We start from the raw sequence: 26,188 nt of genomic DNA, 5'->3' as shown, positions 1-26,188 counted from the left end.
GTCAGGAGATCAAGACCATCCTGGCCAACGTGGTGAAACCCCATCTCCACTAAAAAAAAATACAGAAATTAGTTGGGCGTGGTAGCATGTGCCTGTAATCCTAGCTACTCGGGAGGCTGAGGCAGGGGAATCGCTTGAACCAGGGAGTTGGAGGTTGCAATGAGCCAAGATCGTGTCACAGCATTCCAGCCTGACAACAGAATGAGACTTTGTCTCAAAAAAAAAAAAAAAAAGAGGAGATAATATAAAAGTGTAAATAATTTCTCTGTTGTTTCTCAGTACCACCCTTCTGAAGTGATAATCGTACTGATCTGCTATGTCTTGTTCACAGTTGTGTCTGTCTTTAAACCCATGTAGGTTTGGGTTTTTTAATTTTGTTGTGTTTACTCAGTTCTTAAGTTGACTTTTTAATATAATCGTATGTGATGGTCCTTCTGAAGCAACAGATAAAGTCACAACTTGGCCAGGTGTGGTGGTGGGCACCTGTAATCCCAACTACTCGGGAGGCTGAGGCAGGAGAATTACTTGAACCCAGGAGGTGAAGGTTGCAGTGAGCCGAGATAGTGCCATTGCACTCCAGCCTGGGCAACAAGAGCAAAATTTTCTCTCAAAAAAAAAAAACAAAAGTCACAATTTACTAATTTGTGTGACCTTGAGCAAGTAATTTATTTTGCCCCTTCCATTTTAGGATTGCTTAACTCAAAACTGTGTTATGCTTTAAGGATTAGAGAAAATATAAATAGAGTGTTCGACCGACAGTAGGCATTCATTCATTCCTTACTGCCCGATACTATTATTTTTGTTATGACTTAACAGAAAAGGAAAGTTACACATTTGATATTAAATTATGCCCATTTCAAACACAAGCAAATAGATTTCTTCATAACTGAGACTGTATTGCATGCAAGAGAAAAAGAATTCTCAATATGGCAATTTACAGATTCTTTTGGTCAAATAAATTAGTCTGAACAATAAAAATAGTATATATTTAAATCTGGAACTTCTATTTCTAAAACCTTTTCTTTTTTCTTTTCTGTTGACAGCCATATAGACGTAACACAAGTAAAAAGCAACATTGCTTGTCTGCTTTGATAAATAGGGAGTATGCAGATATTCAGTAAGGGTAACAAAAAATAAAATTGCTTTTACATATGGCTAACCAGTGGAAGGAGCCAGATGTTAGGGGAGAAAACAGGAGAGTCAGAAAAACCAGGGACATCAAATATGGAAACACAAGAAACAGAGCACTTGTGGACCTGAAGACTGAAATGGGCTTGATTCTGGATGCACATGTGCTGAGGTTGGACTCAGCCTGTAGCTAGAGGTGCCTGAGCTTTCCTACAGCTTTTAATGTTCCTTGTAGGTTAGATACGGCTCATGGTTATCAATAATACATTGATCCTTCTTAACCTTGTTTCCCAAGAAGCCCATGATAATTTAAGTTAAGAAAGGAATGATGATATTGGTGAAACCATATAGATAACATGAAAAAAGTTAAGAAGACAAAAATTTTGAACACTCGTACCTCTTGAGCCAACTACCCAGTAAGGGACCATTTAATTTACTAGGGTATAACTAATCAATATGTTTTCTAATTCTAGTACTCCCCACCCCACACCCCCTTCCACACACACACACATTAAGCCATAGAATATCTGCAAAGCAGAAAGGACAATTGTAAAAGTAAACCTAGTATAGTCACAAGAAAAAAATATACCTGTGTTAGGTGGTATTTGTTTTCATTCCCATTAGATTTCATTAAGTTGCTAACCAAACCTTAAATTAGTAATTTTTAAAATAAGCCTCCTATTCTCGAGTGCTGTTTATTACATCTACTGAAGAATAGAAGGTTAAGTTTATTTAGCCTTGTTGTTTCTCATCATTTTTGTATTTTTTGCTGTGTTTTCATTAACTAGTCCACATAGAGGAAGTAGAAAATTGGTCATTTATTCTTTTTAGTTTTCCATTTTAGCAAATAATGATTTATGTGCATTATTATCATATACTCTGTAGTCAATTAACCCCTAAATAAGCATCTAACATTAGATGGTATGCATCATTCGTCTTAATGATTTTGAAATATACATATATATATATACTGAAAAACCAGACAGATTGTTCATGTTAAGTCATTACTAGTTTTCGTAATTTCCTAAGATTTAAAGTACTAGCTAATCATATATTCAAGGCATTACATTTTAAAGAAAATCGTTGTGTTTCTGACATAAATTCTACCAAATAACTACCTTGTCGGAAATGATAGCAACGGTTGTCATTGATAACTACAGCTGACACTCCTGAACTATCCATTTTCCTTGTGATATCTCTTTTCCTCAATATTTATTTGACTACTAGGGCTTTCCCAAATGTAAGATATTTTAAATGTAAATTAGTAAAACCTCAGTTACAATACTGAACTAGAATTATTTATATCTACACACACAGCACCCATATCTATACATCCTATCTATACATTCTACATTTTGGGATAAAAAGTAAATGAAAATAAATGACATTCCTAGTTCAACAATTTAATGTCAGTAGTCTGTTCAGTGAGTTTTCAAAAATGGCATAATAAGGCTGGGAACTCTTGGTTTTTTGATAGGCAGGACATGATGTCTGAGAGATCAAGAAATCAGGCAGATGGAGGCAGACATAAGTAATGGCAGGAAAGGGAGGCTGTGATAAGGGAGTAAGTCATAAAATCACTCTTTGTTGTTTTTGTTTTTTGCAAAGAGCTGGAGAGATAGTAAGATGAATGGAATATAGATTCCACTCTTAGTTAAGAGGAGTCCTATTTAGTAAATTGAGCAGACGTCACAGGCAGAGCACTATACCTAAGGACTGGGTAAAGAACTGTAGGTGTTGATGGGAGGGTGTTTCAGGTGGTTGGAACAAATGAGGAAAACCCTTGAGTGGTGTGTATGGGAAACCACGAATAGTTCTGTGTGGGTGCATGAACGGAAGTGATGGGAGACCACAAAAGGATATTTGGGGGGCAGACTATACAGAGGGTTTTAAAACAAAGCTGAGTTGGCTTTTTATAAGTGGCATTATGGGTTGGACACAGAGTAACACCGTGGGATTAGGACAGATTGAGGTGATTTCAAATCTTGGTTTTGAGTGACCATAGGCAAGTCAGTTCTCTATGAAGTGAGGGTGACTCTGATTCCCTCACAGGCTGATTATGTGAAGTTCGTGAAGAAATACTTGGCACTTAGCATAGAGCCTGGAGACCATTAAACCTTTTGTAAAGCATAGAGATTATTGGTGAGTAATACTGAACTTTGGCAAGTATATCAGGAGAAAATGTAAGCAGTGGAAGCAGGACCCCGCATCACCGTGGCAGCGAGAAGACTTAATGAGGAGTTTTTGCAATAGGCTAAATTGATGTGAACCTGAAGGAATAGTCAAGAAGGAAATAAATTCAGCCTGTGCTAAAGAGGTGGACTGGCAGGATTTGGGAAACCACTTAACGTGTGGGGAATGGGAATAAGAGAAAGGGAAGAAATGACAAAAAGATGAGAATGCTTACAGTTTGAGCCTGAATGAAAGAGGGATGGTGGTTCCACTAGGACAGTGGTTTTCAACCTTGCCTGTGCATGAGAATCTCCTGAAGGACTTGTTTAAACACGGGTTTCTGAACCTCACTTTTCTGACTTTAAGGAGTTCCCAAGTTGTGCTAATGTTGGTGGTTCAGGGACCACACTTTGAGAAATACTCCGTGCAGAAATAGAAAACACAGTAGGTGGGGAGGCGGGGAAGTATGGGGGAGGAGAGAGGTGTGGCTGGGTAAGGCCATGGCTCATCCATCATTTAGGTATACCTACTTAGCCGACCACTGAAAATTCAATTAGAGATAGTGATACTGTATGCTGTACTGGTCAGATTGTCAAGTGAGAAGTTGAAGAGCCAAGGACAAGTTACACAGTGAGTCACTGTCGAGTAGATGCTCTTTTAAGAATCCATCAGTGGCTGGGCACAGTGGCTCACACCTGTAATCCCAGCACTTTGGGAGGCCAAGGCAGGTGGATCAACTGAGGTCGGGAGTTTGAGACCAGTCTGGCTAATGTGGTGAAGCCCCATCTCCACTAAAAATACAAGAATAATTCAGGCTTGGTGGCACATGCCTGTAATTCCAACTTCTCAGGAGGCTGAGGCATGAGAATTGCTTGAACCCCGAAGGCAGAAGTTGCAGTGAGCCAAGATCGTGCTACTGCATTCCAGCCTGGGTGACAGAATGAGAATCTGTCTCCAAAACAAAAAAAGAAGCCATCTGTGTAGTGGGTGCATAGGAAAAGCATGGGGCTCTACCTGTTTTCTTTGAAGTTCTCATCCACATATAGTTCTAAGTAAAAAGCTTTCCTTGTGTGTTTTTAACGTACCCCCAAACCTCTCCTCCTTTATTTTGGTTTCCTAATAGCGGAGCTAAGTTACAGATAAGAGCCCAAGTCTTAGAATGTAAACTTCAAGCATCTGGTAAACTTTACTATTTTCTATCGGCTTCATTGAAACTAGAGGAAAGATGTCAACTAGAACCTGGTTTATTCCTGTTTTGGTAGGAGGATAAAACAACTAAGATCTTGCTATTGTTCATCTCCTATTCAAATATTAGCTAGTAAGGCAAGAAATTAGATGGGTAGCTGTGTGTTGTACTTTTCTTTGATCCTAGGATCTCGATGTAACAAGCGATGGGCATAGCATAGGGCAACGAACCCCACAGAGCTGGCATAATAATACACATCCTTCATATCTTCAAATTGGTACAAGTTAGAAGTTTCCATTTGAAAGCTAACCCTTTGTAGTATCCTTCCCTTTGTAAGTATTCAGTCTGGACAAAAGTGATTAAAAATTTGTTTTCCAATTTGTAAAAAGTGCTTTAAATGTGGAATATAGTATAGTATATAGTGTAGTATGTATAGTATAGTATAGAATATAGTATAGTATATAGTATGGTGTGTACAGTATAGTATAGAATATAGTATAGTATATAGTGTAGTATGTATAGTATAGTATAGAATATAGTATAGTATATAGTATGGTGTGTACAGTATAGTATAGAATATAGTATAGTATATAGTGTAGTATGTATAGTATAGTATAGAATATAGTATAGTATATAGTATGGTATGTATAGTATAGTATAGTATAGAATATAGTATAGTATGTATAGTATAGTATAGAATATAGTATAGTATATAGTATGGTGTGTATAGTATAGTATAGAATATAGTATAGTAAATGTAGAATATGTGTTTAGGGATGGCTGAATTAAGAAATAAGCTTTTTTTCTTTCAGTATCGCCTAAGTTGTGTTCTCAAAATGATAGTTCCTTGAGATGTTAATAGTTGTTCTTGCAATAGAAAAAGAATGCTTAGTGTTCAATAAATCAAAGAAGTGCTGGGTTAAACAAAGGTAAGCTGACTTCCTACTGGTAGATGTCTCAAAACTTTTAGTATGGTGGGGTTGCTATGACTCTCCAAGATTTAGAATCTCCTGGGCAGCATTTCTCGAATCTACTTGACCCAGAACCCTTCCTTTAAGGGAATGTCTATTAACGTCCTGTGGGACACAGGTGTTCTCACTGTGATAAATATAATGTTATTTATCTTTGATTTCTAATTTCCTTCTAACAAAGGAAGCTCGCCAGTACAATGGTGATTGACATCATATGCCCAGCATTTCTATGATTAATTATACATTGATTTAGGGACTACCAAGCAGACATAATAATGGTTTATCATTTATTAAGTAAATTGTGGTAGATATTCCGGACATTTGATTACCTCTGTTGTGTCTGCTCAAGGACCTTTGTAAATATGACTGCTTTGGTTTTTGCATCAGCCTAGGTTACAGGATGATACTTAGGATGTTTTGGGGGATTTCTTAGTAGTTCTTAAATACTTGTTTTTAAAATAGTTTCCTAAATTTGGCCCAAAGATATGATCACGACCATAATTGACTCATCTTTTCAATGTGAGAAATGGGGGGAAACGCTATAGTATGTCCTGGGAACAGGACATAATCCTGCCCAATCCTCTCTATCTTAAAAATCTAGTCAGTGATAGTCTTTTAGTGATATAAAACTCTCAGTATACTAAGGCAGAAAGTAGATTTTTTTCAAAGATTTTTAACCAACAGCAGTCGAAATTAAAATGCTTGCTTTCTTAACCAGTCATTCTTCACATGATGACCATCTGTTTTCCTCTTTCAATATTACTGAAACTAAGTTCTTTCCTGCTGAGATATATAGTCATGGAAAGGTATGTTGCCTTTTGGTATGTCGTACTTATACTGCTAGCATGAAATGATTTTTGTCACACAGATAAACAATTCTAAAAATTACTATGTATTTTATATTAAGAAAAATACACAAGCGTTGGAAACCAGGATTTCAATGACTACAATGCCTAGAATGATGCTCTCTTAAAAAGGAGCCAATTTAAAGAAAAATACTCAATGAAAGAGGTAATATAAGTCAGAGGAGAAGGAAACAGAGATTGAAGAGTCCTATAATCAAGAAGATATGTTCTCAGAAGAGAAGGATTTGAGCATTAGACTAAAATGAAACATGGAGGATTCCAGAGAGAAGCAAGATTCTGGAGGAGGCAGGAGAGCATACAGAGACCAGCCTTGGGTGAGAAGGGGGACACTCCCTCCACTAAGCCTGGAAGAGAACTGAGGATTAGTATGAGTGTGGGGGCAGGAGTTGAGTTGTCAAGCTGATGGCCTGAACTGAGCGCCTGCTGATATTTCTTAATCGTTGTCACTATAATTGTAGTAGCTATTGCAGCTACTCCTGAATTAGTCAGCTGGACTCACTTGAAGTAAATCCACAGTAATGGTGCAAATGGACAACTGAGCTAGATGGCTCGAGGCTCAAATTACAATGAGCTTTTTGCATATATTTGGAAGAATAATGGTCTTTACTGATTAGGAAGAAAAGGAAAACATGATTTACTAATATCAAGAATGTAAGGGAGGTAAGACTGCAGATCCTACTGACAATGAGGACAATTATATAACATATACTGACAGTGAAGAGTATTGTGAACAACTTTATGCTAATAATTAGAGGTAGTAAGGAGCCAGGAGCACACTATCTCCACTCTCCACTCTTTGAGTCACATTGGGTTTGGGGTGTGGAGGAATACATAGTCTTCATCAGAGAGGGCTGTAGGAAAGTTGAGTATTTTCAAGAAAGAACTACATTTCAGTTAAAGCCTGGAAGTGGAGAGTATTCTTAGTAACTCAGAGGTGGAGAACATTCTGATTAAAAGATAAAGAGTTTGTAGAGAGAGTTTGTAAACTGGAATGAGGCTTCCACAGGGCACAGTTGGAAAGGGTCAGGAGATATGTCACTATGGCCGTCAGTGAGGACTTAATGAGGGTGAGAGACTAGGAGGCCACAGGAGGGTGAGGTATGCCCTGCTTTCAGTGTTAAGTGAAAACGGTTCAAGGGACTGAGCCTTGAACTGGAGTGGAGCTCTTCCTGCTTATCAAAGGAGCGGGAGTGCAGAGACCTAATTCTGAAAGCTACCTGGGGTTTCTGAAAGCCAGAAGGAAAACAGTAGCCTTGTGACTAGATGTGCAATATCCTAGTATTTCTATTTGGAAGAAACACAGTAATTACTCATTTTAAAGCCTTATTTAGAACTGAGTAACTTGGGAGTTGAAGTAAAAGTCAACCTAAACAGGAAGGGAAAACAAAAGAAAAAAGAGATTTCACAGCCAATAACCATGCAGGAACAGACATGAAAAAGAACTAATAATTCTCAGAAATGGAAAGTATCGTCTTTGAAAAAAAGTTCAGTAGATGAGATAAACCATAAACAGGACACATAGAGAAATAGTGAATTGAAGGTAGTGCTGAGAAATTCTCCCTGACTATAGCTCAAAGAAATTAAGAGAAAATATTAAAGAGGTATATTGCAGATTCAATATTCTAATCAGTCTTTCCCCTGAAAGAAACTAAACATACTAAATAAAATATTTAAATTGTCTTTTTAAAAGCAAGTCTAAGCTAGAAAGAAAAGAAAGAATTCACAAAAACCAAAACCAAAATGCAAATGACAATCCTAAGCAGTAAACTTGGCTTTTACTTTGAAGGTATCTGGCAAGGTCTGGGTGATCTTGAGCATGCCATTTGACAGCTCCATGCCACAGGCATTTGAGGACAGTCTAAGGTGAGGGTTCAAATTACATCCCTTGCCCAAAGCTGGAACTTCCCAAAACTACAACATTGGCTAAAGCTGATAAGATATCTGTCCCACAGAAGAGGACAGGCCTGGGTGCTGGCAGGAGGAAGACATTTTCCCCTGAGAGGTATGATACCTATGAGATTCAAAAACTTAAATGTTCAGCAAACATAGGAAAAGATGTTAGTTACCAGGGAAATACAAAATAAAGCACAAGCAAAATACCGTTCTATGCCTATCAGACTACCAAAGGGAAGAGGAACTCAAGGCCCAAAATACAAACCGACATCAGTGAGAATGTGGAGAAACTGAAACTCTCAAAATATCGCTGACTGGAATATAAATTAGTCCAACTATTTTGAAAAGTAACCTGATAATCATTACCAAGCAAAACTGAAGATGTGTGTACCTTTTGACCAAGCAGTTCCACTTCTAGGTCTCTTAGCTCTGGAGAAATATGTTTCATGTGCACAAGATGGTTTACACAAGAAATCTTATTTTACAGAATGTTTATGATTACATAAAATTGGAAACAACCCAGAGTTCATGATGAGAACGTATAAAGACATTATGTGATAGCAATGGAATACTATTGAGCAGTGAAAATAGATTAGCTAGATCTACATGTATTGATATTAATAAATCTCAAAGTCATATTGCAGTAAAAACAGTCTGCAAAAACTGTACAGTATACCATTTACATAAATTATGTGGACATACAAAACAATGCTACTATTTCATTTGCCATTTATAGCTCTGTAAATATGTAGTAGTAATATAAAATACTCATGTGAATAGTAAGCGTCAAATTTAGGGTAATGATTCCTTCTAGGGCGGGAAGAAAAGAGAATAGGGTCTAGGAAAGAGAAACCAAGGAATTTTATTGTATTTTAAAGTAAAATTGTAATATTTTACTTCTCAAAACATAGGAAACAAATGTAGCGAAATATTTTCTATAGCTGGGTCAGATTTACAGTTCATTGTGTTATTGTCTAGAATTTTCTGTATTTTTGAAGTGTCTCACATTATTTTTTAACTGGGAGAGAGAAATCTATCATAGAAATTTATATGAAACAATAAAAAGACCGTTTCAGGTTGGATTCTCATTGATATGGAGTTTTGCATGTGGAGTATTTGTCAGGGATCAACACCTGTGGAGAAGAGGGGACGGGAAAGCAGAATTAGGCAAGGGAGAATTCCAAATCAGGCTGACAGAGCCTTGGCCAAGGCCAAAAGGAGCAAATCTGGGTCTGGTCTTTATATTCTTACCTCAATCACTGCCTGAATACAAGCTTCTCAGAGGGTGTGCCCATGGGTAAGGGGGCTCTATGCAGCTGAGACACCCCTGAAGGAGCTGATGACCACAGACCACCTGCTGGCAGATGGGGCAGCCAGCTCTTCCCTGAGCTTCCTCAGGTAGTGTAGCTTTGTCTACCAAATATGGCTCAACTGAAAGTGCAGCTTTATTTTCATCTATTCCCTTAACTCTCTCTCAAAGAATATCTATCAGTATACTTACTTGAAAGGGATGCAGTAAATATAAAGAAAAGCTTTGTAACACATGTGAACAGATTCCATTTTTATAGCATATTAGTAGCCTTGACTTTCTAAAGTCATGTGTGGTTTTGTTTGCTGTGCTCTACGAGGAAATTTTTATACATTAAATCACTGGCAAGTGCTTTTAACATTAGCTTTTTTCTTCTCACAAAACAACAAATATGAGCTCCCTCTATAATTTAGATTCCAAGTTTGGGATACTGATTTAAGAACCAGTCTTCACATTTTTTGTTTAGAGGATAAAATATAAGAATTTAACTTCATAGATGATGTCTCTGCATTATCATCTTAATGAGTGTTCTTTTGGAAATTATTAGATGTGTTTTTATATGACTGCATAATACTCTCTTCCTCATCAGTCAGTCAAAGAAGCCAGTAGAGACTGAATTGTGAAATTTGATATCCCACTCATACATCTTGGAGCCAATCACATGTGTATGTTCAACTTACATTCGGTAGGGGTAATAGTAATAATTTTGCAAGAAAGCAGATTTTTTGTTTGTAAACATTCACAGGTGTTAGGTAACATTTACAAATTCCGTGCTTTATAGCTTCTTGATATTCTGCTTTTGGCACTTTAATGAAGTCCTACTTGTGAGAAGTTGTGGGCACATAATAGGTAGAATGGTTTTGATAACAGTAGTCAGTGATGTTCAATAGTATGGGTTCTGCATCCAGTTGGGATATCATATGGACTTAACTCAGTCCATAAGAATATTAAAGGAATGGCCCTACTTTTAAATAAGTGTAGCTACATCATGCTACATAGGCTTTCCTAGCAACTCAAGAACTGTAAATTGTTTCTATGGGTATGTCAATCAAAGTTTCCAGTTATAAGATACAGAAACTGACATGGCTAATTAAGCAGAAAAGGAATTCATTAAGGGATTATTAGTGAATTCCCATGTTTGTTACAAGTACTGGAGAATAAGACTTGAGACTAGATCCCAGGAATGGTATCCAAATTCGTGCCACAAAGTTAATCAGGTAAAGAAACTTGTTACAGCCATCAAACACAGGAGGTTGTTTCCATGTCAGAAACTTGACCTTGAGACATAATGCAGGAAGTTCAGCAAGAAGGCAATGGAGAGAGAAAATGAGTGTCCTGTTTGCTAGAGTCAGAGTCTCAGTGTCAGCACCTGCATCACAGTCTGGCATGAGTGCACCTTCTTGGCAGAGCCAAAGTTACCTGTCTCTGCTTTTGAGGGAAGGAATTATGGGAAATTCCAACTTCTGCCTTCAAGCAGTAACTTTCCCAACCATTTCCTTGAATGGTTGTTTAAAAGGTCATAGGCAGCCACAAACATGGTAAAAATTTCCTGTACAGTGGAATTTTTTTCTGTGAATGGAATTTTTTTCTATGTTCTTATTTGAAATATATATTCATACCATACTAGACCTGATGTGGTAACTTTTGGCCATCCCAGAATGAGGATAGTACTCTGGCCCTCGATCCCTAGTAGCCACTGAACTCAGAGGACAAAGGTAATATGATGGCTTGGGGAATGCTTGGGGATTCCTGAATAGTCCTTTCCTGGCCCAGCTTGATACAAGCAGGCAGTGTTATGGGAAAAGATGCATATAGCAACACGTGAGTAAAAGAAGCGAACGAATGGAAGTCTATCACACACAAAAAAATGTTGCTCTTTAAGAGCAAAGAAAGAATAAGTGTGAGGTAAGCATAATAGTATTTTCATATTGGTTATCTTAGCCTGGTACTGACTGCTGAACAATTTATGTCTATCTGGTCTTTTGTTACTGAACATTTATTAAGAACCTAAGAATTGTTAGGCAGAGTCAGGCATTGTCCCACTTACCTATTATGATCATACTGTACAACATTATTGAGCCAGCTATTATTCATCTAGGCCCTGTCTAATACGCCCACACCAATTGGGGTCATTAGAAAAGGATTCTCAATATCAGAAAGTGGTAAGGAGTTTAGGGACTGTTTCTTAAAAATTATTCTAAGAACATCTTGTGCAATTTGCAGAGCCAGTGCTGCCAAGCAATTGCACGTTTGCCTGATTTCACGAGGAGTTCATATACTTTAAAAGTTTTTGATGGCAAACAAATATATACATATAGTCATAAATAATATTTTAGGTCATTTTATTTCTTGTTAGTTTCTACATTTGTTACTCATATGTCTGGTATTTTGAACTAGCAGGTATCACATTAAACTACTTATAGTTCAGCATTTGCTTTGAGTAGACTTGTAAGGAGATAATATGGCACAAGGGAGCTTGAGATGCTATTTGTGGCTTAAAACCTTTGGAATGTATTTGATCTTTAGATATTTTATAACATGACATGTTTTCCATGTATTAAGATCCCATCAAGCTAACAATGAGAGAAATACAAATAAAGTTAAAACATCTTCTCCTTTCATAGAACTTGTTTGCCTTCATTTTGCAACATAGATTGAAGAATATAATTTCTGTAGACAATCTTCCAGCTTTTAAATGTATTTTAAATTCCCATGTTATGGCTTAGTCTTTTTCATTTCTTGTGTTCCTTCTTTCCCTTTGCACAGTGGCACAGGATTGGTTTCAGACACAGCAGATTTTTGTTGGTTATATCATAGATCAATATGGCAAGATTTTCTGTAGCATTGGAATCTTTGTTTCTTAAAAGACTGTATATCAAACATGGTAAAGTGATTCTGATCATGGGGCTTTATATATTTTTAAACTATGCTGACATGTAGTATGAGAAATATAAAAACTAGCCATTGGGAATAAATAACTTAAATTGTTTGCTGTGCCTCTAATATAGATACATAAAGTAAGGTCTCTGGAAGCCTTAACTTTAATAAGGCACTATAGTAGAAGTACTGTTTAAAGATCTCAGTTAGAACCAAAATGAGAAAAGGCAAATAAAAATCTACATGTTTTCTATTCCAAACAAAGGTTGATACTCTATTGCCTTTAGATTTGAAAAAGCTAGGAATCAATAGGTCATTTATTTCATACAAAAATTGCCTTTCACAAAGCCACACCATAGCTTTATGTTATGGGTATGTTCCTGTGTTTCCTGTGACGTACATTAATTTATATATCTGCCTGGGCAGCAAACCTCAGCACCTTATATGCCTTTTATTTCCTTGAATCACAGGAGCTTCAGTTTCAACGACTCACCCGAGAACTGGAAGTGGAAAGGCAGATTGTTGCCAGTCAGCTAGAAAGATGTAGGCTTGGAGCAGAATCACCAAGCATCGCCAGCACCAGGTACAGGGCCAATGGCTCCATCTTTATGCACACTGAAGTTACATGCCTTACCAGGTTATTCCGTATGCAGCAAACGATTCTGTTAGTATTGTTATTGTTAACTTGCCTTCCAGAATTTGAAACCAAAAATGTCCATGTATTCTAATTTTGAGAAGCCTCTTTCAGTGTTGACTATTCCTCAATCCTGTGCTTGAAATGTTTTCCATAGCATTGGCAATGTTTTGTAGCAAAAGCTATTGTGCTGCCTTCAGATTCCTCATATGTGCACCCAATTTAATGGATGTTGTCGTGATTAATTGCTAATCATTTGGTAAAGCTAATTGGCTGGTGCTTTGAACACCTGGTATTGATTTTTTTTTTTAACTAAGAAATATTTCTAAATGATAAGATTGCATTAACTTTTAAAAATGCCTTCGGTTTACTTTGGTTTTTCTAGAACTCTGTGAATTCACATGAACTAATTACTATATGGAATAATTTACTGTACTCACATTTAGTAAATACAAGAAGAGTGCATTAGTATAAAAACATAATCATGATTGTTATTTTTTGTTTAAATACCTCATGCTATTTAAAAGCATCATTCCTGTAAAAATTACTGCATGTTCCAAATAGTTAAGTCACTGCTCATCCAACCTGTAGATTTTCTTAATAATTACTTATTTCTGTAAAACCTGCTATAAAATGCTTTCATTGCTTGCAGTTTTAAGTTTGATCTGCTTACACTTAGGTAGACATGCCTGCAATAACTTTTCTCTCAGTTATTTCTAACCTCATAATTGTTCTACTTTTCAGTATCTTGTATTATTCATGGGCAAAAAAACTTCTTAGTGAATAGAATGCTGTCTGTTGTTTCTAGCTGATTGTTGGTATGAACTTTAAACTATTGGGCTGGTAAGTTGTAGTCATGTGAATTTTTCATCTCTGACTCTTAACAGTTGTGTATATTGATATGTTTAGTAAGGCATAAAGCATATAAATAACGGTCAACAAAACCTTTACAAAACAAATATGAGATTATGTAATTGTTTTACAAATATCCAGGAAGGTTTTTAATAGGAAGAGAATTATAAGGAAGGTGTAAAATTATAAATTAGAAATTTCTAACTCAGACTTTGCAGTACCCAATGAAATAACTTCTTAAGGAAGTTAAAACTGAAAACAAAAATTAGCTTTAATTCTCTAATTTTTTTTAGAAATTATCTATATTTTTAGCACCAAAAATAGCAATTCACAAACTCAGTAGTATGGTATTATATATTTCTAAAAGGTATGAGCCAACTTGTTTTGTTTTTCTAAACAGAATTATATTTTAATAGAAAGGTAAATCAACATTTTAAATAATTTAGTTAGGACTTCTTATTCTGTCAATATAGCTAACTAAATTAAAATAGAAATTCTCTTGATAAACTTCTAGATATACGTGGTATATCTATAATAAAGACCAATACCTGGAGGAAATGGCACAAGAGGAGGGAAAATCTCCAGATATTGAAACTAGAAAGAGCACTGAAAACCAGAGCCAGAAGCTTGAGCTACCTCTGTAGGAGATGTGAGAACAGTTGTCAGACCTCAAAGTAAACACCAGAGGTGGGTTTAATACCCATATAGGAGCCAAAGAATGAAGCCTTGTGTGCGCTCAAGATGGTATGTTTGAACTTAAGATCACTACACTAAGCCATGTCCTTGAAGGACTCTGCCATTAGCAAATGCCAGGCTTCTACCATATGTGGGTTTTTAGTCCAAATGTAACTATCCACAGTACTCAGGAGTCCTCAGCTGAGAAAATGGCACCACTAAAGATGAGCTCACAGTGAGATAGTGTAAAACAGATTTATGAGTGACGTCAGTAAGATGACGGAATAGGACTTGTCAGTGCCCATCCTCTCACAGAAACATCAATTTAAGCAACCATCCACACACACAAATACCTTCACTAGAGCTAAGGAATCCAGGTGTGAGATTATAGCACCTGAGTGTGGCACAGAAATAAGAAGAGATGTATTGAAGAGGATAGGAAGGACAGTTTCACAGTGTGCTTTGTTCATCATGTATTTTTGAATGAGTTCTGATTTTGTAAAACTAAAAAATTGCCTTAAAATACATGTCATAAAATAAAACTGGACCATGAGTGAGAGAATCAGTGGGCAAAAGAGTAAGATTTCACACTCCAAGAACTGGGATACCATTGGAGGAAGTCTGACAGGTATGCACAGTAAAACAGATACAAAGGATGCTCATTTGCAAAAGTAAAAAATTACAAAGACCATACATTCATCAGGATGGAAATGGAAAATAAACTGTTAAAAGGTACACTCTAAAGCAGTTAAAATGAAACCCTAGAGCAGTTACAATGAAATAACAAGATCTACATGTATAAACAAGGACATGTTTGCAAAACAGACTTGGAAAGCTCTAAGTTGCAGAAGAAAAGCTATAGGAGGATATAATGTATTAGCAGTTTTAAAATATATATATAGCAATACTGTATAATAATTAAACAGTATTTGGTATTGTTTGTCAGTGTATGCATGTGAAGTAAAAGTATAAAATATTTTTGAATGACACCCATTTAAGATAGTGGAACCACTAGAAAGGAAGAAAGAAGGACAATACTGGGAATTAGACTTTCCCCAAATCTGTAGCATTTTTTTCGAGAGCCATCTGGAGCAAATATAACAAAATGTTAACAACTGTTCAATGAGGGAGTGGTTGGTGTATGCATCGCTATCAGATGATGTTCTGGACTTACAAATTTTAAAATGTTAAAGAATGTTAAGGTTATATCATTCAGCTGGCTAATTCCATATGTTTGTTAAAAATCTGTAAGTAAAACACATACTGTGAGCAGTAGTTTCTGTCAGTGATTTCTTTTGTGGTTCCTGTCTGGTTCTCAGTGCCTGTCACTGTGCCTGGCATGTGACTGTGGCTCCACCAGTGATTGTCGGGTGAATGAATAGGTCATGCAGAAATGGGAGTGGGGTTGACCAGGGAAAGGAGGAAAATGTGCACAAAGGCATACATGATCCCACATTACAGCTGCTCCAGACCACTAAGGGGCTCAGTGTCTGGAGATGTCCTAAAAGAACCTACTGGCTTGTGAAATTGGAAAGGTGAAGCTGACATTTAATTGTGAAGAACTTTATTAGATCTTTAAGGGAGACCTACTGAAAGTTGTTATTATTGTTGGTGATGGTTATTGGAAGCAGTTTTTCTTTCTTGAGAGTACTGTGTGTAAAACAGAATAAAGAGGCCAGACAGCCAGGTAGGAATCTATTATGAAATTTTAAGGGTTATGAGTAAGGTAGATTTCTTCATTCAGTGATCTCTGAGCTGTGGTTGGGATGGTAATTGATCCACTTGGATTGCCCTACTTTCTTCTCTTGTTGAATTCCCATGTATTCTTGATGTCCCAACTAAATGCTTTCTTTACAGCCTTTCTCAAGTTTCTCAGGAAAAGTCACCGCCCTCATCTGAATTCCTATCACTGTTTCCCTGTGCATGTGTTAGCTGCTCAACAGGTAGTAAGGCCCATTCTATCCCCACAGCCCTGGCACAGTGCCTGGCACTCAGCAAGTGGGCACCCAGCCAGTTGATCATTGAATGGTTAATGAACCTTAAGTCCAGGATGCTTTAGGCACATCAAGTAAAGGTGCTTTGCCATTAGGTTATCTACTTGGTATTGTTGGGTTTCTATCTCTGCATCTCATATCTGCCCTCTTCACAGTTTGAGGGTACTTTTCAACAGACCTTAAGAAGACTATTGGCACAGTTTCTCTGCTCTGTGACCACCAGAGCAAGGAGCTCTGTTAGAAAGGGGCCTGTTAGAAAGGGGAGCTAAAGTTTTTTATTGTGTCACTTGAGAGATCCCCATCTCCAGTGCCTGCCAATTGTCAGTCTCAGAACCAGAATCCAAGGGGTACAGAAGAACAGAAATTAGCTCTCAGACCCACGCCCCCTTTCCTGTCTGCCATTTCCAATTTGCTAAAAAAAATACCAATTAAAAGTGGAATTGCTTCTTTTGGCCATTAAGCTTCTGTTTGATTCAGTTTGTTCTTGCATGAAATGAGTTTAATCAGCAAAATGGGAGATTTGATCACTAGTTACCTTTTACAGTGTTGGATTTGGCTCCTATGGCAGAGTTGGTAAGGTGATCTGTAAGATTTTCTTTCTTTTCCTCATCCAAAGATGACACTAATGACTCAAAGGAAAATGGAAAGCATTTGTTTTTATTTACCTTTTCACCTCTCCAAAGCTTTTGCCATGGTTGGCCTCACCCTGTGAAGAAGGATGCAGCAGTGGCACGAGGTCCTGTTTAATACCTGTTTCATGATGCTTATCTTGTGGTAGATCAACTGTGGAATCCTCTTCCCTGAATGAGTGGCTCTAATAGTGAGCAGTTCAGCTCCCTTACACTTGTAGGATCAAAGATTCACTTTTAGCCATGCCAGAAGACATATCCATTTTATAGGTAGAAACTAGTCCTCTGCATATTTTTGTACCTACCAGGAAGTCTCCTAAAATGTGAACTGCATAATAATCATTGGCAGTTTATTTTTAGTATGCCTTGCTGAGAACGTTTTAAAAATCTAAAGATAAAATTCCATAGTTTTTCTATTCATGACTCTTTGGAAGTAGTAGTCTTCCAAACAAGATAAAAAACTCATTTCTGATGACTTTTCCATTGATTTTATTTACTTCTAAAAAAAATTTAATAAAATTAGCACTATCAACATATTTATAATGAACTTTAATCTGGAGTTGATGAAGTTTGTATGAAGAGATGATATATCAGACCAGAAATAATCCCTGAATCTTGAAAAGCCCTGAAGGTGGGTTATGGTCTCATTTAATAGAGAAGTTTTAGCCTTTTTTCATTTGTACCAAATACACTAAGGTTATCTATGCAGATAATATTATCTGTTATTTAGTATTTCACCTCATTGAAGTTTGGTTTTGGAATGAATTGATGAAGTTATGGCTTATCTGCATTTCTATTAAGTAGAGTATAGTTATATTTCACTTCATTGAAAGGAATCAGTTAATAGGGAAGAAAAAGCATTTCTGCATTTGTTCTGAGTATGCTGTAGTTACTTATGCATTTAATATTTCATCTAAAAGTATTTGAAAGACCTTTCAAATTACAAAAACTAACAATGAAGTTAGGAAATTAGAGTGAAAAGAAGATAAAATACAGAAAAATCAGATGAAGCCAAGGTTAAAATAGTACACAAAATGTATCTTGCAACATTCCATGCCATGTTCGCTCTGAGTGACCTGTTAGCCATGCTAAAGACAGAAACACTAATGAATTCCACAATTCACATGTCTGTAAGAGAAAAACAAACTAGGCTGCCCAGGAGGATCCACCGTTCCTGGGACTGAGGCTTAAGTGGTTTCTCCCGTGTGTCTGCATTAACGTACCACTGTATGATGAGGCAAGCAGTGTCCTCAGTGGTGTCTTTCCAGTAAATTACAAAAACAAGCTCATAGGGCTGTTTCTTCCATTGTTAAATGGAATATAAATGGATGGAATAGCACCTTAACTAAAAGTAATTCTCTAGGGAGCCACTTTGGACACTACAGCTTGGCTCCAGGATAATAGTTAGCATATGTAGATGGATAGTTTTAGGTCCACTAAGCAGTCAGCCTGCCATGACTATTTCTGTCTGCAGAGACTTTTAGAGTCATGGATGGCAACAAGTGCTGAGATGTGAGATGGCCTGTGTTGCCTGTCATTGTGCAGGTGCATAGTGTACACGTCTTAGCAACAGAAATGACTCCCAGGGGATGCTGGGGTATGTACAGCTCATCTCGGGAAATCTCATAGCACAGAATCCTCAGAGGGAAATACGTCCTTTAAATCTCATGTCTCCATAGGTAACATCCTTCAAATCCAAATTTTGATAAGCATGGGACTTGTTCTTTTATTCCCTGCAATGTCATGGATGGGGTATCATTCTCACATTAGCTGGGTTGAGATTTCACTGGATAGAGCGAGAGTAAAAGGGTCCAGTAGCCCACACTGCAGGGCCCACTTGGATTCTGCACCCATCTGCTCCCCCTAGGACTTCCCCTTATACCTACACTCCAAGGACACCGAAGCAGGCACGGGTGTGGACAAGACCATATTCTTACTCTGTATTTTACTGATTGTGGAGTTAAATGATGTTCCTTTTAGACAAATTGTAAAGTTCAGAAAAGTATAAAGAGAAAAATTCATGATTCTACCATTTAGAGATAACTACTATACATTTTAAGTGAACTTTATTGAAGTGTGATTTACCATGAAATTCAACCCTTGGTAGCGTAGTTTTACAATTCTTTACTAGCACTTTTGGGCTATAGTTGTGTGACGACCACCACCACCACAATTGACATAGAGAACATTTTCATTGAACCCCCCCATAAAGAGGCAATCACTTTTAAAAGTTTGCTATATTTCTTTCTCTTAAAAAAAAATGTTTTTTAATTTAAGTCTGAGGTAACTCCCCACAGGTGACTTTTTATCTTGTTTCTAAAGTCCTATTTTGATATGCTAGGGTATTCTTTAAACATTTTTTGATTTTTTTTTTTTTTTTTGCCTTGTTTGTTTCTTATATTTTTTATGTTTGGTATTTTTTTTTTTTTTTTACAAACCCTTGTGTTGAGGGCTGACTTTCAATAGATCACAACTTGGGAGTTGCTCTGCTACATACGAAACCCGACTCAGAAACAGGTCATCTATGAATAGGTTAGTACCAGGTTCCCTACATGCGTTGTGTGATGGGCAAGGAGGCAGCCGCCTTTCCGGCCACACTTTGTTTCCCAGGATGAGGGGCTCTCTGCACCAGGGGCCTGCTGGCGAGGACAGCAGGGGACCAGCAATTTGAGGCCAACCGAGGGCCCATGGCACTCCCGTATGGTTCCACCAGGCCAAGATTCTGACTTAGAGGAATTCAGTCATAATCCTACATATGGTAGCTTTGCCCCATTGGCTCCTCAGCCAAGCACATACACCAAATCTTTAAACAACTTTTAATGGTTTCTCCATGCCCGCAGAATTCTCCAGGGGTGAATAGCTTATGGCCTAGGGAAGCTAACTTAGCAGGCTAGAGACCAGTTTAACCTTCCCATGGCAAGTGCACACAGTGGAAGACTCAGCTGGGAGAAATACCGCAAGATGAATGCAGTGTTCAGGTGTACAGTGTATGGCCTGTGTTCACAATTCACTCAAGCAGAAAAATTACACTCGTGGTTCAGCTTGTTGTGTAACAAGACTGAAAGGATAGGCCAGGCACAGTGGTTCATGCCTATAGTCCTAGCACTTTGAGAGGCTAAAGCAGGAGGATCACTTGAGGCCAGGAGTTTGAAACTAGCCTGGCCAACATAGTGAGACCCTGTCTCTACAAAAAATTTTAAAAATAAAAACTAGAAGTATTAAAAGTATTTAGTTAGAATTGAAGATTTTATAAATGAAATATGATCATCTTAGAATTCTAGAAACTGTCTCTGAAATTTGATAATAAAGAATTTCAAAACTATTCTTGATAACAGACTTGGAATGTTATCGTTTTCCAGAAACTCATCCTGGTTATCTCTTCTTTGTTTCTTATTTACTTCTAGATAAGTTGTAAATGGTGAAAGAGAAAGTTTATTTCTTTGTAGGTCATAAATTGGTTCCAGATATTTGATTTTCCAAATCATAGTTTGTCTCCTTACTAAAACAAAGCCCTAAGTTTCTATTTATATTGAAGTAAAAACTATATATTTACAAATTGGACCTTTTAATAATTGTAGAAAATATTAACGGCAATTTTGGAAGTAAAGCACAGTTCAAATTTTCATTTTTGCTTTCTGCACATGATTTTGAAATTTGATTATCTCGTTCAGAAGCAGCTGGTCGCTTCACATTGTTCATTCTTTGGCTAGCTGCTGCTGGTATTAGGAAAATGGGTGGCAATGTTGAAATTAAAGGACTTCACAGTCTTCTTAAGATTATCTGTTCTTTTTGAGTTAGCTTAAAGCCCTGCTAAAACAGAATTCTTTATGATTTCAAAAAGGTCATGCAGTCTTGACAAATAGTGTTCTTACCACCACTTAAGAAAAGAACTGCTATTTTTTTAATGAAAAGATTTGATTCCCCACTGCCATTCAGATTTTTTATTTTTTACACTTGATTGGTTCATCTGCTGATGCCCATCAGGTTTCAGTTGATATTACTAAAAAGCCTAAAAATGTTTTAGAGCTGACATTAGCATAAAAGGCCTTTTTGTGGTTCAAATCTTTTCTTCAGTGAATATTTCTAAGTCCTTGAGAAATAAATCTCTTCAAATAATGTATTCTTTAAAAAAATAAAGAATCTTCGAATAGATTGAATGTTTGTACTTTGACAATTTATTACTTATTTAATCTACCACTTCAGAAGGATGTTTGAGAAAGTTCTGTCCCTTTGACCTTCAGTGCTCTCACCAGGTAAAACCTGACTGAAAGAGCTTTTTTATAAAATAATTATTTTATTGAGATACATTTCACATGCCATAAAATATGGCACATACTTTTGAAGTGTACAATTCAGTGTTTTTAAGTATATTCAGAGATGTGCAACCATCACTACTTAATTTTAACACATTTTTATCATTCCAAAAAAAAAAAAACAAAGACTCCTCCATCCTCCCCCATTTTTCCTTTTCCTCAGCTCTTGAAACCCACACTAATCTCCTATCTGCATCTATGGATTTGCCTATTCTCAACATTTCTAATAAATGATATTATTACAATATGTGGTCTTTTGTTTCTGGCATCTTTCACTTTGCATGAAATTTTCAAGGTTCCCCCATGATGTAGCATGTATTAGTACTTGATCTTTTTTATTTCCAAATAATACTTCATCATATAGATATGCCACATTTTGTTTATTATTCATCAGTTGTACATTTGGGTCATTTTCACTTTTTGGCTATTGTGAATTGTGCTGCTGGGTATTGAGTTTTAAGAGGAAAATAAGTATCAAGAGTTTTGCTCTACACATTCGTAAGTTGGGGGAGGTGGAAGCAAAGGGAGATTGCCCTTGGCCCGTCCACCCGTCCTCCCACTCTCTCATGTGGGCTTGCCTTCTTTCCTTTCTCCTTTGCTTCCTGTTTTAGTAAATGCTTGTTTATTGGTGAGTTAGTTGTCTGTAATGATTTAGTCTTTAATTTCTAGTGTATTTGGTCACTAGTGACTCTCTTAATGGTCAAATATTCTAAAGCTCCTTAACTTCATTTCTAATTCAGGCTAAATGAAGAATAAACTATTCAATATTTGAATATAATTACCAGAAACCCTCGGGATCTCCAGATGAATATGTATTAAATTGATGCTCTTATGAGCAAATTTGGTAACTTTGCATTTTTGTGATGCAACTCCTGTTGTAAACACAGTAAAGAGTTCCACATCTGAAATATACCAAATTAGTCAAAACTGACCTGCAACTCTACAGAAGTTGTTTATCTGGAGGAGCAGTTTGCTCAACCACAGTTCTTCCAGAAGGCATTTTTAATTATGATATCTCATCGCCATTCCACTCACAAGCCAATTTCACCTGGGACATACAAATTCAAATGACCAGTCTCTCTATACATGTGAGTTAAATTAATATAACTAAGTCTTCCCTAGGACATGTGACTCCAAGGTATTTCAACCAGTATTGCAGTAAGCTAACCTATTTTAAGCTAAAAATGTCACCATGTAGAATTTGGATTTTAAACAAGATACCTTTTATATGTAATTTAATCTTTTTTGAACCTAGAATGTTGTACTACAAAATGTTTTAATCACAGTGAATAAGTATTCCAAAATATATTGCCTGTATTATATCAGACTGAGCATTTTAAATGTTAAATGGATAATGTGGTTAGGAAGAACCACAAAAAGATCAGGTTAATAGCATCAATGTTTCAGATTAAGACTATTTGAATATTTGTGGTTAAAATGAAGGCACCTTAGTTGTATTAATTTTTTTTAACACTTTTTAAAATTGAGAGGCTCATACATTTAAAATATGTATACCATGCCATTGTTTAATTATCTTTGAAAGAACAATTTTAGTTAAAATATTATTTTCTGTAATTTTTTACAGTTCACATTCTATAATTAAGTTATTTAACAGTATTGAATTATTGAATCAAAATAAGAATTATGTTATTAGCCCTTACTCTTCATCATTAGCTTTTTAAATTATGTGTACATATTAATAAAGTATTTCAATAGGTTTTACAGAATAGTTCAAGAGGCTTGAACAAACTTGCCTTCACCATTTTATAGGAATTAGTAATTACATTTACCATCTCAAAAAAGCAGAAATGCTCTTAAATCCTGTGTTTTCTTATTACTATTATTATTTTCCCTTTATCTGTGTTTTAAATCTTCTTTATTTTGAGAAATGTTAAAAATTTTAAGTACAGAGAATGATAAAAATTTAAGTGCTAACATCCCAGAATTAAAAATTATTAAAAATTCAATTTTTATTAAAAAAAATTAAACAAACAATTCAAGTTCCCTCTCCCACATTTTCTCTTCCCCATAGCTAGCCACTAGTGTGTAATGTTTCAACTTACTTTGTATACTTTTATATCAATACATATATAGTACTTATATATTATATATGTATGTATTAATATCTGTGTAACCAATATTTTGTGTTACTTTTTTTTTTTTACATCACAGATGGTAGGTGTAGTTTATGTGTCATTGTGCACCTTGATTTTTTCCATTTCAGATTTAGCTACATTGATATGTGTAAATCTAGTTCCTAAATTTTTTAAGTGCTCTTGTGTATTTATATCATAGACATTAAACTGTTTAGCCACTCTGCTGTTGAAGTTTTACAATATCATAAGTGAACATTTTTGAACTTATCTCCTGGTTCACATGTGTAAGATTCTGGAAAATATATAATGAGAAGTAGACTATTTGGATCATAATGTACATTTTGACTTTTCTAGATCTTGCTGGTTTACTTTCTGAAGTAGCTCAACAGTTGCACCCCCATGAGTGGTGTAAAAAAGTTCCAGGTTCATTTTGTCTTGCTTTCTTTCTTTCCTTCTTTGTTTTTGCCAATATTTAATATTGAACAGGCTGTTTAATTTTTGCCAAACTAATATTATCTCATTTAACTTTGCATTTTCTCAATTACTGTTGGGGTTGAATATTTTTTCATATGCTGTGGTCCATTTGAGTGTCCTCTACTGTTCATGTTATTTGCTCATCTTTCTAATGAGTAATTTGACTTGTATTTTTGGTTCTGTTATTGGTTTTTCAAAGCTAAAATAACTCTGGAATATATTCTTAAAATAGTACAGGTCCTAGTACATTGTAGAACAAAGTACACCATATTGATCTATTTTTATAAAATGAATATTTTAGTATGGTTACAAGTATGTAGAAGAAATAACCTTCTATATGTTATATAATCCAAATTATCCAAACCTGCCACTTAGGGTAGGTGAACGCCCAACAGATGATACTAACATTACTCTCAGTTTCGAAACTATTTCCACATTTTCTTTAGTGACTTTGCATTTATATTTTTCTGCAAATATTTATGTTATCTTTTCTAAATTCATTCACTAAATGCTTAGCTTTTGCTGTTTTCTCGAGATACGAAGATACACGCTTGGAAATTTCCAATCTATCAGGAAGAGACCATTGTGCATAACTAACCAGAGGATGAAGTGTCTTTCTAGCAGCATAAAATATATGCATACATTTTATTATTCTTAATTTTGTTAAGAATGCTGTTGATGAGGTTGCACTGGCTGTCCTAGCTCTGTCCCAGGAGACCTTACCTTGGTATCTTCGATTATCATATCCTTAGGTAAAAATACCTCTTTATAATTATAATGTAGGAATGAGAACAGTAGCCATTAAACACCTATTACATAATTGGCAGTTTGAGAGTAAATGTTTTGTGCCTGTTATCCCCTTACTATTCAATAGGGTTTCATTTTTGGTCTTGGTGGTGGTGGTATGTTTTAGTTTGATTTGGTTTTATTTATTGTACACCTGAATCTAACATGAGGATGACATTTTCCTCTAAAGATTGTGTTTTTCTCTAGGTTTTCCATTGTAGTGTCAAGTGGGTGGGAAGACTTGAGTACTTCATGTGCCTCCTTCTTGCCACTGTACCCCTCCAAATACACACTATCTAAATAAAAATTGTGTTTGTTGTACAGAGGCAGCTGTGAAAGTCCTCGTCTCCAGCCCCACCTCCACTACCACTATTTTGTCTCTTCTATCTGGAAACTCTAAAGCGTCTGATATTTCTATTCCTGGTCATTCACAAACATGTTACAAGTAGTCATATAAATATTAATTCAACAACTCTAGAAAACAGCCTTAAAATATGTATTGCATATTGCCACTAATTATTGCGCAGTTAATTATTTTAGGGGAAATTTTTTGTCATTCCTTCATCTAATCACTTTAGTATTCATGATGAAATAAAGGAAGGTTGGTGGTAAACTCTCATTCTCATTACTGTTTGGCAGGTTAAGGATACAGACCAACAAGAGCAATGTGTGTGACGAGGTGTTTCCTTAACCCTTCAGGGAACTACCCTAGACAGCTCTAATCCAGTGATGTATGGGAAAGGAAACTGAAAATGTGATTATCTACCTAAAAGTGAAGGTCATTCATTAGTGTGTTTTCAGCAGTTAATCAGCTTGTCATAAAAATTTACATAGCATGTCTGCCTAGGGATGGGGGTGGGGGACACACTTGACAGGTCTGCCAGACTTTGTATTGTCTGAATTGTTATTATAGCTATCTTCCCTGAGGCTTCACAATCTATTTAATATCAAATCAGTCTAATCTGGCTTTGCATAGATTTTTCTATGCTGCTCTTGTGTTACTCCACAATTAAATAGGAGAAAAACACTCTAAAACCGAAGAAGGAAAAAGTGTGTAAACGACAGATTTTCATAGTGGAAAAAAGAAAAAAATCCCATTAAATAATTACACACATTTTAACCACTTTGGTTTGTATTAATAGGCTGCTTATAATCCAAGGAGGAATGTCTTGGGTGGGGAGGGTGTATATATTTCTTCTAGACTTTTTTTTTTGGAGAAAAATAAATAATAGCTAATTATTTTAGAATCCTGTGATGTGTAGTCTTTGCTTCAGTCTAAGTCAATTAAAGATTGATCTACTTCCTAGATTTAGTTACATTATCAATAATGGGA

The 26,188-nt window shown here is 36.1% G+C and overlaps 1 protein-coding gene across 10 annotated transcripts in view; it reads left to right on the top strand.

Annotated features, from left to right (window-relative positions):
• The window catches only part of PKP4 (plakophilin 4), a 229,461-nt gene that overhangs the window by 111,453 nt on the left and 91,820 nt on the right, over nucleotides 1–26,188 (top strand). For all 10 annotated transcript variants that reach the window (XM_064382735.1, XM_012454880.3, XM_064382736.1 and 7 more), the window contains exon 3: nucleotides 12,873–12,985. In XM_064382735.1, coding sequence (XP_064238805.1) covers nucleotides 12,873–12,985 — 113 coding nt within the window. The remainder of the gene's footprint in view (nucleotides 1–12,872; nucleotides 12,986–26,188) is intronic.

The sequence above is a fragment of the Aotus nancymaae genome, unplaced genomic scaffold (assembly GCF_030222135.1).
Source record: "Aotus nancymaae isolate 86718 unplaced genomic scaffold, 86718_ANA_hifiasm-v0.15.2.pri h1tg000029l, whole genome shotgun sequence".
NCBI lineage: Eukaryota > Metazoa > Chordata > Mammalia > Primates > Aotidae > Aotus > Aotus nancymaae.
The sequence above is the reverse complement of the archived record's forward strand: the minus strand, read 5'-3'. Positions and strand labels throughout refer to the sequence as shown.